Source organism: Poromitra crassiceps, assembly GCF_964638095.1.
Source record: "Poromitra crassiceps genome assembly, chromosome: 2".
Lineage (NCBI taxonomy): Eukaryota > Metazoa > Chordata > Actinopteri > Beryciformes > Melamphaidae > Poromitra > Poromitra crassiceps.
The window spans coordinates 104,208,445-104,222,612 of NC_139624.1; the positions used below are offsets into that span (position 1 = coordinate 104,208,445).

Sequence of the window (14,168 nt, forward strand, 5' to 3'; positions counted from 1 at the left end):
GCACATCACAGCTGACACACCCTTGGGAGCACGACTCAGGGAGTCGGCATCAGGCCGCGGTCAAGGAGCTATCCGGGGTGCTGAATCGGCCGGAGCGCCGGCAACCAGGACGCGCCGGGCCGTCACTGTCCAGGGTGCTGAACAGAGATCCCGCGCTCATAACAGCGGCGGGAAAGACTAGCCTATAGAGGGTATGCACACCCACTGGAACACACCCCCTCAATCGGGAATGAGTGTCAAAATGAGTGTCAAGTTCCTCCCTGAGCAGCAGGTGTCAGTTATCTAGGCTGATTACTGCATTCAAGCTCAGTCTTGCTGTGACTCAGTGGGCGTGACCCCACAGTGACTTCTGCCTCTGTGACATCACATGCATAGAGCGTAGAGAGAGACCATGATGATGCCAGCCTTAAAATTAGATATTCCTCTAAATCTGGCTTCAAACAGGCAAAATGTTAAATGCAAAACAGCCAAATTTTTTGACTGACTCCTGCAGAAGTGGTCCCCCCAAAGCCAAAAGACAAACTCCGCCTATGGTTGGCAGAGGTCAGAAGAACCCTGAATCATTTTTGTCATTAATGACATCATTACACCTTTAACCAATTCTAAGATTTACTTGCTTTACTATTTCATATCATTATAAAATAAATACTTCGTTTTTTTGGATGCTGGTAAAGTAAGGCATTTTAAGAATCACTTGGGGCTGTGGTGACTTGAAAATAACTGTTAATTGCAGCCCTAATGCAGAGCATTTTAGATTGAGTGAGCAGGCAGAGGCTCTGTGTTTTGCTCAGAAACACTTGAACAGGTAGAGTAGGGAAATAGATAGAGGGAAGAAACAGGCAGAAAGACAAAGATAGATGAGAGAGAGAGACCACCTCACCTGTCGGTTCATGAATATATAGATAACAGGGTTGATGACGGTGGAGGTCTTGGCCAGCAGCGAGGGCACGATGCTGGCCTCGGGGGTGAGCAGGTCTCGTGGGCCGAAGGCGGCCAGCAGGGCGGCGACTCCGTACGGCAGCCAGCACACAAGGTAACACACCACCATGGTCACCACCATCACCAGGACCCGCTCTTCCCGGCCACGCGACACCACTGAGCTCACACTGCGCACCTGAGAGAGAGGGAGAGAGGGGGGACCGTGGGGGAGGAAGAGTGAGAGAGATAATAGAAATTGTAAAGCTAGAGACCACCTTGAGATGGGATAACACCAGCTGTGACGTCAGCGACTTATAATGTGGGCCAGCAGTGGGTTGCACCAGCTGTGCGTAAGTTGAAACGTAAACCTAGTTTGAGCGTAAAGTCTCACTAAGTCCCAGTTTACGCACTACAAAAGATATATGGGTTGCACCAAGTGAAATACTTACAACGTAGGCATAAGTTATAACTTAAATCCTACACCCACCACTTTACTAGGTGTAAAGTCCTCCGTAAAATAGCAGTTGGCACGGATTGCAACTTGGCACCGTGGCGAATCGTTGTTTTGCGTCCGCAACGCTCTCTCTAGATTACACCATTTGACATTTCGTTTTCCACAAGTGGCGGCACTGCATACACACATTAAAATAACAGCAATTAAGTAGCGAGTAGCGAGGCAGGATAATGATGAATTACAATGCATGATGATGAAGCTCTCACCACAAACGTTAACAGTCTAACAAACCTTACTTTCTCATTTGGTTAGTGTTAACAAAATATGAATGCACTAATGGCGGGGGGGGGGGGCTTGCTCGAATCACAGCCATTTTCAAACTCGACCTCGATCTATGTCAACTACACACCTGTAAAGTTTCATGACTGCATCTTGCACAATTTCACAAAATCTGTCCACAGACAGACAGCAGACAGACAGACAGACATAAATATTTATGTCAAAGTACTCAAAATGGCTTCTGTAGTACTGTAGTTCCTGCTACAATAGGTGTCTCCAAGAACACACACACACACACACACACACACACACACACACACACACACACACACACTCACAATAATAGCAAACACTGTCACGGCTGGTAAAAATCCATATTTATCATAGTGTCGCTGGCCAGCCCTCCCTCCCTTCTGTGAGAGGAGTCTGGCTGCACGGAAACAGGCTACTGGGATAAGCCCTCCCCTGCTCTACAGCTGCTCCCCATTGGAGCGACTGTTTCAGTCGCTGCCGGATGCCCGCTCCCCGCTTATTACAAGCTCTGTCATTGGCTCTGACCATGTCAATCAGAGCGGTTTCCGCTCCCTCCTCCCTGTGTGTCGCTGTAAATAGTGCCCTGCCGCCTCAGTGAAAACAACAATGCTAACTAGCTAGCAAGCTAACAGCAGAAACCTACACGCTAGCTCGTTGCTACGCGCTGAAAATGGCAAGTTGGATTGTTGGAAACTATTTTCCAAGGGCACTGCCGCCAAGCGCCGCCCATCGCAATTCCACAATGTAGACCTGCGCCGCCAGACTCCTCTCACGGAAGTGAGGGGAGGCTGGCCAGCGAGACTACATTTATCATGACTTTAGGGCCAACGACCAGCTTCCGACCATCAGGTCTCTCTTCCCTCCTCTCTGCATATAGAGTGCTGTGCACTTTGCATACACTGTACAGCTCAATAGTTGACATGTTTCTCAGTGGAGATGAGAGCTTCTATAGATTTGATTCCTGTTCCCAGTGAGCACCTACAACAAACAGTTAAATGGCATATTTACTTCCTTGATTTGATGCATTTCTTATGGAAACAGCATCCCGCAGGGGGGGGGGGGGGGGGGGGGGGGGGTTAATGCAGTGAGGGATCATATGGGTATATTTACGCCTAGTGTAGCATGAGGTCACCAGGAAAGATACCCCCCAGGAGATCAAATGGATCAAGGGATGGATAAAACAGGAGTTGATTTCAAGGGGACTTTAGCATGTCAACATTTTTCACCAGCATGCAGCTATCAGCTCCTCTCAGCCTCCACTGAACCTGACCCTTTACTTCTTGATTTCCCCAGTCCATACTGCAAGAGTATAAGAGATAAAGGCAGCGTGGTGAATCCGTAAAATCCATTCCCCTGGTGACCTTAATAACCCTCTGCCACACTTAAAGGACAGCCTGGTGGAAAGGCGTATGCTGACAAGTCCTCTACTTCAGGACTTGGTGGAACCAGCTGTGTGTCATGAGAGAGAGAGAGTAAGCTAGAAAGAGAGAGAGACCTCTGATATTCAAAACGACATCCCACAACAAAGGTACTAAAATGAAAAATGTTATAAACAACTCCCACGCCGACACGCACCCTCTCTCTCACTCACACGCATATACGCACACACACGCACGCACGGTCGCACACACACACACACACACACACAAAACATAACATACTGTAATGTATGTATGTAAATAATAACAACAGAACTGAATACATTGGAATCTACAGTGCCAGCAGCTCCAGAGGCACAACTGACATTAATATTGCATTCTGCAGCCCCCCCAAAACTTATAAATAAGACAATATAGTTTCTGCGTGAAAAGTAGATGAGAGAAAGAAAGATGATTCAGCCCTTGATTTAATGTTGCGTATGGAACGCTAGTGTAGTATGTAACTTGGCATGTTCGCGAGTCGCTTTTGAGAAATAAAGTCGCCATGCTGGGGACTTATAAGTTGCTAATTCTAGCAACAAAGTTGCCAAGTTGGCAACAGTGCTTAGCTTCTGGCAACATGCTTAGCTTACTAATGAACACCGAGGCATGTCCACCTTTACATTTCTATGTGGATTCTGACTAACTTTCAAACGATTTCAAAGCATCCAGCATTTCCACATGACATGTATAAGGCCTTGATCGGGTGAACTGCCATGTTTTGAATGATGGTTTGCAGAGTCAAATCTCACACCTGACATCTCTCACATTCTTCCAGGCAAACTAGCCTCTCAATCCTGGAGACAGGTGCTGCGTCAGCTGGTGAGCAGGGATGTGGTGAGAGGCCTCTACTACACACCTGGAGCAGTTCCTTGACAATAAGAAACCACGGCACCAAAGAATATATATTGAGCCGACACTGACAGACAGAAGCACACGATCAAGGACACATTCCATCAACTTGTGGGTTTGCCAAATGTCATTGGTGCCATTGGATAAAAAAAAATTCAGTAAATTTGTTTTTTATAGCCTCACATTTTTTATCCAATGAATGTGCCAAGGGCAAGTTTCCAATTCAATCTTCATAAACAGTCACCTAAACCAGACCTGGGCAACTGGCGGCCCGCGGGCCACATGCGGCCCGCGAGCGCCTCCTGTGTGGCCCGCGCTGGAATTGCAAAAAAAAAAAAAAAAACATGCAAGATACCCACTGAATAAGTGTTCAAATGTTCATATCAGTCTGGCCAATACTCCACTTCTGTTATAACATTTCAGTCTGGAATATATGGAATATCTTTCAATAATCTTTATGGATAAAAGGCTAAAAGTAATCTCATGTGTAAGAAATGACTACATTGAAGTAAAAATGTAAATAGTTAACTTGTTGGTTTTGGATTTATTTAGCTTCAAGAGTGCATTTGTGTTTGACCCTCAACACAGGCTTTGAGAATCCCGGGCCACTTACTGATACTTATATGCTTAAATTAACCCACTCATATTCTGGTTTATTTCAAGAAAAACATTTTGGCTAGTGGAAATTCTAATTAGCTGGTAACTAGCAGCCATATTGGCAGGTCGTCAAAAAAGTTAACTTCAAGCCTTGCAGGGAGAGCAAGTGGTGACATAGAAGTGAGTGAGAAAAGTTTCAAATATTGGTGTCACAACTGTTAATTTAAAATTAGTTATTCCTCTAAACCAGACTTCAAATGCCCCAAAATTTTTCACACCGGTGCCGTTTGGCCCCCAGCCCTCAGCAAAATCTGGCCCTCTGGTAGCGAGGACATTTTTTTATGGTCCTCTCTATCATCAAAGTTCCTGGGTTACGGCATGACAATATTTGTTCGGCCCCCGGCAACAATCTGGGTTGCTCATGTAGCCCCCCCATGAAAAATAATTGCCCACCCCTGCCCTAAACAAACCAGAATAAAAAAAAAAAAAACATGGTATTTATAGGCAATGCCACAGCAGAAAGACATGAAAAGGTCAAGTCCATGGCTTGATTTTCCACCATACTGATGGGAAAATAGGAGACAAAATTTGAACAGACCTGTGAAGGTGGAAAGCACACCCAAAAATGCTCAGTGTGCGACTGTGCGTGCATGAAATAGGCCAAATCTGATTCTGAAGTGTAAGGAAGGAACCGTGACACCTTACTCCGATCTTCAAAAAAACACACGAAAACACGATTTCAGACGGAAGCCCGTCTTTATTGTCACATGAACACACTACAACACATGCATGCGGCCACAACACACACTCATGCTGACGGTGGCCAGTGAAATATGTCCTCTGCATTTGACCCATCCGGGCTTGTCCTTTCCTCCGGGGGGCAGGCCAGGAGCAGTGGTCGCTATTTCTTTCCAGCGTCCGCGGACCATCATTGGACCATCATTGGACCAACTTCAGATGTTGTCGTCACTGGTCGGATGACGATCTTCTGCATATTTTTAGTGGGGGGTTATGTACGGAGGAACCCCCTGGGGGTCCTTATCTTATGATATTTATTAGCCTTAGTTAGTATTCAACATGGACCACCATACATACAACTTGATACACGGAACTAGTCTGACTCCACAACAGAACTCTGCGCATGTGCCATCGGTAGGTGGCCTAATCACTGTGTATGTAACCTTGCACATGAGTTAGGCCCTACATGACATGAACAACTCAAACTGTCTATCTTAAACTGTGTGAGAAGAACTGCATAGGTTGACGAGGCAGTGAAAGAGATTAATTACTTTATTCTTACTTGAACCAAGCCTAAGGACAGAGTTTTATGTACAAGGATGCCCGGACAAGAGGGAGTAGCTGGGGCCTGGCTGGCTGAGCTCACTCTAGCTAGAAGGAGAAAGACCCTTTTGTTGGCCGCTGGTTTAAACTAGAGGGAGAGACACAGATAGGATGAGGGTCTAAGATGGTGAGATTGTCAGGAAGGTCAATCTTCACAGTAATTAGCTATTGACTGACTTGTCTGAACCACTGAGCTGTTGACCTCTGGTGACCCCACATTCAAAGTTTTTAGCATTTCTGCTCACAAATCGGTTCGATTTTACATCATCACCAGAAGACCCAAAGAGCTGTTTTCTGCAACCAAACTAATGGCTGATCTCAAGTCAAGGCTCTGTGGCAGCAGCTTTGGACATATATGGACAAGATATAAATGTAGACTAACTGGCCTCCAAATATGAGATGCACATGGAAGAATCAGCCTTGAAACACAAAATATAACAACAACAAAAAAGTACCCATTGTGGTTAGAGGTGTAACGGTATGAAACGTTTTATATTGAAAACTCAGACCCAAAAAGGATTGATGCACTCACTGAAATCATTTCTCCAAGGCTGCACGTTTGCATCTGGGAGACTGTTGCCAACTTTGGTTGATGATGGACAGTATTTACCATGTTTTTCAAAGCACTGTAATCACGGTAGCCTACCACGTTTTTTATGATAATGGAAATTTGAACTGGTACGGTTATCGTTAGGAATTTTATCACGGTTATCATTAAAACTGGTTATCATTACATCCCTAATTGTGGTGTTGCAAGGCAGGTAACAAAGTGCTATTTTCATCATTTGAAATTCACCATTGAATACTGTGGGCTCTATTCTCCCTCTGGCCTTAGGTGCTAAAGTGGCATTCACTAGCAAGGACCACACCACAACATATATCGTTTAGAAGTTTAATAAAGATTGAGATGTGTATGTGTTGAAGATTGAAATGTGTACGTGTTGAGGTGCAGGTAAGGGTGCATGGATATGTCGTCCATTGACATCTGTCTGGTCTGGGAGGAGGAACTGAAGACCAGGCAGAGAGAGACTCAGCGTTGGGGGTTCCGTCTCAGCATGAGCTGCCCGAGCGGATTGCTTCTCAGGCGTGTTTACGTCCGAGCTGATTTCAGACCCCTCCAGACAGATCCTGGGAATGACATGTGAGAGACATGCACTGGATTTGACACTGGGGAATAAGGATGTTAGAATTAGGGGTTGAAGGATGAGTGGATGAAGGATGAGGTAAAGGACCGCAGGTCGGATTCGAACCCGGGTCGGCTGTGCGAAGGGCCGAGCCTTCGTGGTATGCGTGCTACCAGGTGAGCTACCAAGATGCACATTGAAGGTAGGGATGGGGGATGATGGGTTGAGGGTAGGGATGGGGTATGAGGGGATGAAGGGATGAGGGTTGAGGGTAGGGATGTGGGATGAAGGGATGAGGGTTGAGGGTAGGGATGTGGGATGAAGGGATGAGGGTTGAGGGTAGGGATTTGGGATGAAGGGTTGAGGGTAGGGATTTGGGATGAAGGGATGAGGGTTGAGGGTAGGGATTTGGGATGAAGGGTTGAGGGTAGGGATTTGGGATGAAGGGATGAGGGTTGAGGGTATGGATGAGGGATGAAGGGTTGAGGGATGAAGGGATGAGGGTATGGATGAGGGATGAAGGTTTGAGGGATGAAGGGATGAGGGTTGAGGGTTGGGATGAGGGATGAAGGGTTGAGGGTTGAGGGATGAATGGATGAGGGTTGGGATGAGGGAGAGAGGGGTGAGGGATGAAGGGATGAGGGTATGGATGAGGGATGAAGGTTTGAGGGATGAAGGGATGAGGGTTGAGGGATGAATGGATGAGGGTTGAGGGTTGGGATGAGGGATGAAGGGTTGAGGGATGAAGGGATGAGGGTTGAGGGTTGAGATGAGGGATGACGGGTTGAGGGATGAGGGTTGGGATGAAGGGAAGGGAGGGTGGGTTGAGAGAACTGAGATGATCTGAGACAAACAGGGCAGGACAGGTTCACCAGGTACATGTATATGTAACCTGCCAGGTAATTGAGGTGTGGTTAGAGGCGTGGTTAGAGAAGTGGTTGAGGCGTGGCCCCGCTCCTGAACTTAAGTTAACATACATTAACTTCCATTTAAACGCAAAAAAACACGATTTGCGCCTGCCTACAACCGGACTGGATTCGCTTTCTCCTGGATCGGAGCTTGGAAAGGAAGAATGTGATTGCTTTACTGCAGATCACCAATGGCCACAGTTGTGAATAATTCTATGCTTAAAAAGGCGTGGTTAAATGGTTAGCGCTGGCTTTAGTGCCGAGGAAAAATTAGGGAATGTGCCTGACCACGCCCACAAATAGCGCTAGGCCAAGCCATAAATGCAAATTTAAGGCCAGGGGGAAGATAGAGCCCACTTTTATCTCTAATGTTGAAGATTCTGTCTGTTCAAAGCAGATATTGCTGGGGAGCTATCAGCCCGCACACTCACCGGATAAAAACAGTTTTAGGTGCAAGGCACAGGAGTTTCTATGAAGCAGTAGAGAAGGAGCCAGCACTCGATGATGTCCTTTTGAGGGTTTTTATTCCTGTTTCAAAGTACAACGTACGCGTTTCATCACGTAGCCTTCGTCAGAGTCTGTGAAATGTAGCTGCTGCAGCATTACGAGTTCTGATGCAGATGTAATCACTCTTACAAATGAGAGCTGTGAGAGCCATTAGCCTAATATCCCTTATGAACAAGGAAACAAAACAAATCATTCAGACACCAAAATATAGGCCATGTACACACACACACACACCCACACACACTCATTTAAAAGTGCTTTCAGCAGGGCATTGAGGTTTGCAACAGCTATATGCTAGCTATGGTATTCATTCATCACTATGAATAAATACCATGTAAAAGCGCTAAAGCAGACAGAAAAGAAGAGTAACTTGGTGCAACGGCCTTAAAAACTCATGTCTCTTTCTCGATTTGCCTAAAATGTGTTTTGTGCTCCGCGGCCCCTGTTTCTTTCTCTTTTCTTGGCTTACCTCTATTTCACTACTACTACGTCTAAGTACTAGTTCACTGCCTCTATTATTGTCACTACTTCAGATTTTCTTTTGCTCCAACACACAAACAACAATACCATCATCTCTCTCTCCCCCTCTCTCTCCATCCCTCTCTTGTATCAGTGCATCAGGTTTCTAGTACAAACACCAGTTGTAATCACACTCTGGAAGAGTGTTTGTGTGTGTGTCTGTTTGTGTTTGCATGCGTGTGTGTGTATGTGTGTGTTTGCGTGTGTGTGTGTGTGTGTGTGTGTGTGTGTGCATGCGTGTGTGCCCATGCGTGTGTGTGCATGTGTATTCGTGTGTGTGTGCGTGTGTGTGCCCATGTGCAGCATCTGTATTGTGTGTGTGTGTGTGTGTGTGTGTGTGTGTGTGTGTGTGTGTGTGTGTGTGTGTGTGTGTGTGTGTGTGTGTGTGTGTGGCCGGCCGCCCATGTGGAGCATTTGCAAGAGAGAATGCCAGAGAAAGTGGGTAACCGGCTACTCAGGGAACACAATGCATGCACACACACACACACACACACACACACACACACACACACACACGTATGCATGTGCACACGGCAGAGCAAGATGGCAAACACACTCCCACGTGCCTGTTGGATAGCAACATGCCTGATGCCAGTCTTGAACCCTCCCTGAACTTTCTTTCTCTCACCTCCCCATATCTGTCACTTTACATTCATTCAAATCGACTTTATTATCTCCGCCAGGAGATTGTGTTTTTGTCTGTCTGTGCGTGTGTTCTGTGTGTTCTGTGTGTGTTCTGTGTGTTCTCTGTCTGGCTGGCTTCGTTGGTCACGGTTAAATCAGAAAGAATACAACCAAAACTTCCCGTTACAAATTTCACAATTAAAGTATACAGTACCATTGCAACAGTCATCCGAAATACCCCAAATACAATAAACAACATATTTGCATAAAAACCTGTTTTAAATTAACGTAATGTTGTGGCTTCGAATACCCCAAATACAATAAAGAACACATTTGCATAGGAACCTGTTTTAAATTAACGTAATGTTGTGGCTTCCAAAAGTCAATTTTAACCGTTAGTGAGTCATGCAGTAATACATTGGCGCTCATGGCGCTTTTATTTTGAAACTAAAAGTGTCTAGCTTCCTTATGGTTAGTATGGTCACATCAGATTGCTGCTTATTTCTGTTGTGGGTTGAAGACTTCTCCTTCGCCTCCATTACGGACCATGGTACGTTTTTACAATTTTCACATGCTATTTCATCACTAAATTCACTTCTGTCACCATTTGAGGCGGGTAACCAGTGGTGTAAAAAAATACACAGTAGACGGACAAGCCCGTCTTTTATTGTCACACGAACACACCCAACACATGCATGCAGCCACGAACACACACTCATGCTGACGGTGGCCGGTGAAATTTGTCCTCTGCATTTGACCCATCCAGGCTTGTCCTTTCCTCCGAGGGGCAGGCCAGGAGCAGTGGTCGCTTTTTCTTTCCAGCGCCCGGGGACCAACTTCGGATGTTGTCGTCACTGGTCGAATGACGATGACGATCTTCTGCATATTTTTAGTGGGGGGGTTATGTAGGGGGGAACCCCCTGGGGAGCACGGGGAGAACATGCAAACTCCACACAGAAAGGCCCTTTCGACGAGATAGCCCACCTGGGCAGTAGGCACTGAAGATATGGGGGGGAACACAACCCCAGCACCCACAGCGTCCCAGGCGAGAATCGAACTCAGGACCTTCTAGCTGTGAGGCGACAGCGCTACCGCTACCGACTGCGCCACCGTATATGAATAATTTGGCATCTTTACAAAAATTTTGGGGGGAAAAGCTGTCTTAACCGGATAACTTGGTAGATGGCCCCGGCCCAGCCTGCTCAATGGTGCTCACATACCAGTGTTGTTCTCTTTTCCCCACAGTCACAATATGTGGTCAAATAATATTAAAACGACAGGGGTTATATTCATAATATTGTTGTTGGCATTGTATGTAATGTTAGCAACCAACTGGCTTTAGGTAACGTTAGCGTAATACGCTAACATTAGGGAGTTTGCTTGGCACCGTTAGATAACTGCAACTGAATGTGTATGGTACCGCTGTTCGTTTCCTCAAGGAACTGGACTGATGACATGACACCGGACTGATCTGCTGAACCGGACCAAGCGGCGAGCACCATGGATGGAAGCTAACATTGCAGACCAACAGGCACAATAATGTGATGCTGTCATGAAAGCCTTTGTGAAAATTACGTTTAAAGTGTGTAACGTTAATCTGCATGTGCATGGCTCATCATAATTTGTTACTCGTATGCTCTCTGGCGTTGTAAGTTAAGTACATATTGCTGATGAGTTTAGTCATTAACCTGGGAGCTTTACAAATAACCAGTCAGAATACTGGGGAATTTGAACATTTATCTGTCAGTGCACAAGACGGCAGGATCGCCTCAAGAAACTTCTTCAGAGAGAAACTTTTTGGATCTTCAAATTTGATGCTATGGCTCTCCCTGGCTTAAATGAAGAGATCGATTACAGACCATTTTTATAAACACTGTGTCATTACCATAAATATTTTTTTTTTCACGCAATGTTTTCCATACTTTTGAATTTGATATTTTTCTACTTATTCCGGAAACACTTATGAAGGGCCCTATCGTTGTACGGCGCTATCGTTTGTGCTGCCTTTGCGCTGCGTTTGCGCGCCTCTTATTGCTATCGTCTGCCTCCAGCGTCCAGTTTTGCGCTGTGATGACACAGGTGTAGGCGTGGCCCAGGCGTGTCGGTGGGCCTCTAGCCTATCATGTGTCATCGCAAGTGTCATTTAGCGCTGTGGGGAAGATACCGTCGGTATGTGGCGAGCGCAAAGAGAGGTTTGGGAGTTGCCCGTTCCAAAATAGGCGTTTCAGCGCAATGTGTTAGAAAAAATCGCCTTGGGTGCTCTCAATTTTAACGCCAGGAAATAGCTGGTCTGCTGCTGACGTGACGCTGTGGTTTTATGGGCATGACCACACCTCCACAATGCTTTTTGGCATAAACACGCCTATACGGAGTTGTGCGCCGAGATGATGTAAAGCGCAGCGGGCCGACACGCCCACAATTAGGGCTTTGCGCGGCGCTATTCTAGCGCAAAACGGGCGATAACGCAAAATTACCGCCGTCGGGAAGATAGAGCCCTATGTCTAAAAATCACCACTATCTAAGATTGCCACCCAGCACCCCACTCCTCCACCCAACCCTCTTCCACGCTCAGGCAGGTTTCCAGGTGCAAATGCAAATAAACAACAGCAGTTTAAATTTTCGCCCATTGAAGAGTGTTAAAGATGATCAGGGTAACTTCAAAGGCAGGACTCTGACTGCTGGACCTTCTGCCCCCAAAAACAAAACAGGCAGCCTACAACAGACGAGACTACAACAACTACAAAAGTGAATCCTCCACCTGCAACACAACAGCCTGGGAATCCACTACTCTTTTTTTTGTGACGGCAAACACAGCCTGCAATGTTCCAGAATTCCGGTCGGAAATAATATCTTCCAGCCACTTACAAAAAAGAAAAACTTTTTTTTAAAGAAAATAAAATAAAAAAACAGATGTTACACAATCATTGTTTACTAAATAAATGTTTTCAATCCATTCATTTCTCTATAGTCTATTCTTTAAAGCCTCTCTATACTATATCTATATAATTTTTATTACAGTGTTGTCATTAAGAGGCCCACCTTGCAGCAACATAATTTAATTGATCGGCATTCACCCACCACTCATGCTTGTTGCCTTCTGCATTTCCTTCCAAAAACAGGTTTGGTCGCCGAATGACAGCCATTTGCACTTTAGTTGCCACTGATGGCCTATTATGAGCATGACTGACCCCTTGTCTTACCAGTGTTGCAATTATCAACTACTTATCTGCATCTCTGCTTCTATGCATGCCGTCATACAGTCATCTGCTTCAATCTGCGCTGGTTAGGCGTAGCAGAGCCTGGGGGAGATCTGCACTCCACCGAGTGCACTTTTCTAGTTTGCAATATTATCAAAGCTGTTCACACTATTTGCCCTGACGAAGGCCATAGCGCCGAAACGCGTAGGCAACCACACTCTTTCCTACTTTTCCTTCCTTCTATCTCCCTAACGAGTGTCGCCTTGGATGTGCTCGAGACCACCACACTGTACAAGTAAGTGGCCTCTGGCACTATATTATTCAATTGTTCCCTCACCAAGAGCACCTCGGATACTAACAAACAAACAAACAGACACACATACGACAGAGCACGCCAGCTCCCCCGTTTTTTTCTGTTCACACTATATTGCATTACAAAATCATCATAACAATACTGTGAAATAATTAGGCTGCTAATTGTGTTATGGAAGTGACAGTTCATTACACTAATTGAAGTGGCACTCTGTAAATCTTTGTAGTGATGTCCAAGTGGGAACTGGGAATAGGATGAATCACTATTGTGTTTCATTAATGAGTGATGCAAAAACAGACATTTATTGAAATGACAACACAACCTTTTCTCAGCCCAGTTGCCAGAATAATCCATGGAAATGTAGAATGAACATTTTATGAAGCAAAATACATTTCGTCGCCTAAACCTAACCAAGTAATTTTACTCGCCTAAACCTAACCAAGTAATTTTACTCGCCTAAACCTAACCAAGTCGTTTTACTCGCCTAAACCTAACCAAGTCATTTTACTCGCCTAAACCTAACCAAGTCATTTTACTCGCCTAAACCTAACCAAGTCATTTTACTCGCCTAAACCTAACCAAGTCGTTTTACTCGCCTAAACCTAACCAAGTCATTTTACTCGCCTAAACCTAACCAAGTTGTTTTACTTGCCTAAACCTAACCAAGTCGTTTTACTTGCCTAAACCTAACCAAGTTGCTCCAGTGTGTCATAGAATAGATTTTAAAATACTGTTATTAGTCTATAAATCACTCAATGGCCTAGGCCCAAAATACATAGCTGAATTGCTCCCACGCTACAAACCGTCTAGAACTCTTAGGTCAACAGGGTCCAGCTTATTAACTGTCCCTAGGATCAAATCAAATCATGGGAAGGCTGGATTTACCCACTATGCTTCTGCTAGCTGGAACAAATTGCCTGAAGACCTCAGATCTGCCCCAACCTTACTTACTTTTAAAAATAGACTAAAGACTTTTATGTTTACCGTCGCTTTTAACTGCTGACAGCTACTATGCAAACCCAATGAGTCCTCTATAAGTTTTTTTGCTCTTTCTGCAACTGCTGCGCCTGTTGCTTAATGCACT

General features: G+C 45.4%; 1 protein-coding gene across 1 annotated transcript in view; it reads right to left on the reverse strand.

Moving 5' to 3' along the window:
- Nucleotides 1-14,168, reverse strand: part of LOC310771145 (pinopsin-like) — a gene marked incomplete at both ends in the record, with an annotated part of 60,437 nt that overhangs the window by 15,414 nt on the left and 30,855 nt on the right. The window contains one exon of the mRNA XM_083631883.1: nucleotides 881-1,114. Coding sequence (XP_083488009.1) covers nucleotides 881-1,114 — 234 coding nt within the window. The remainder of the gene's footprint in view (nucleotides 1-880; nucleotides 1,115-14,168) is intronic.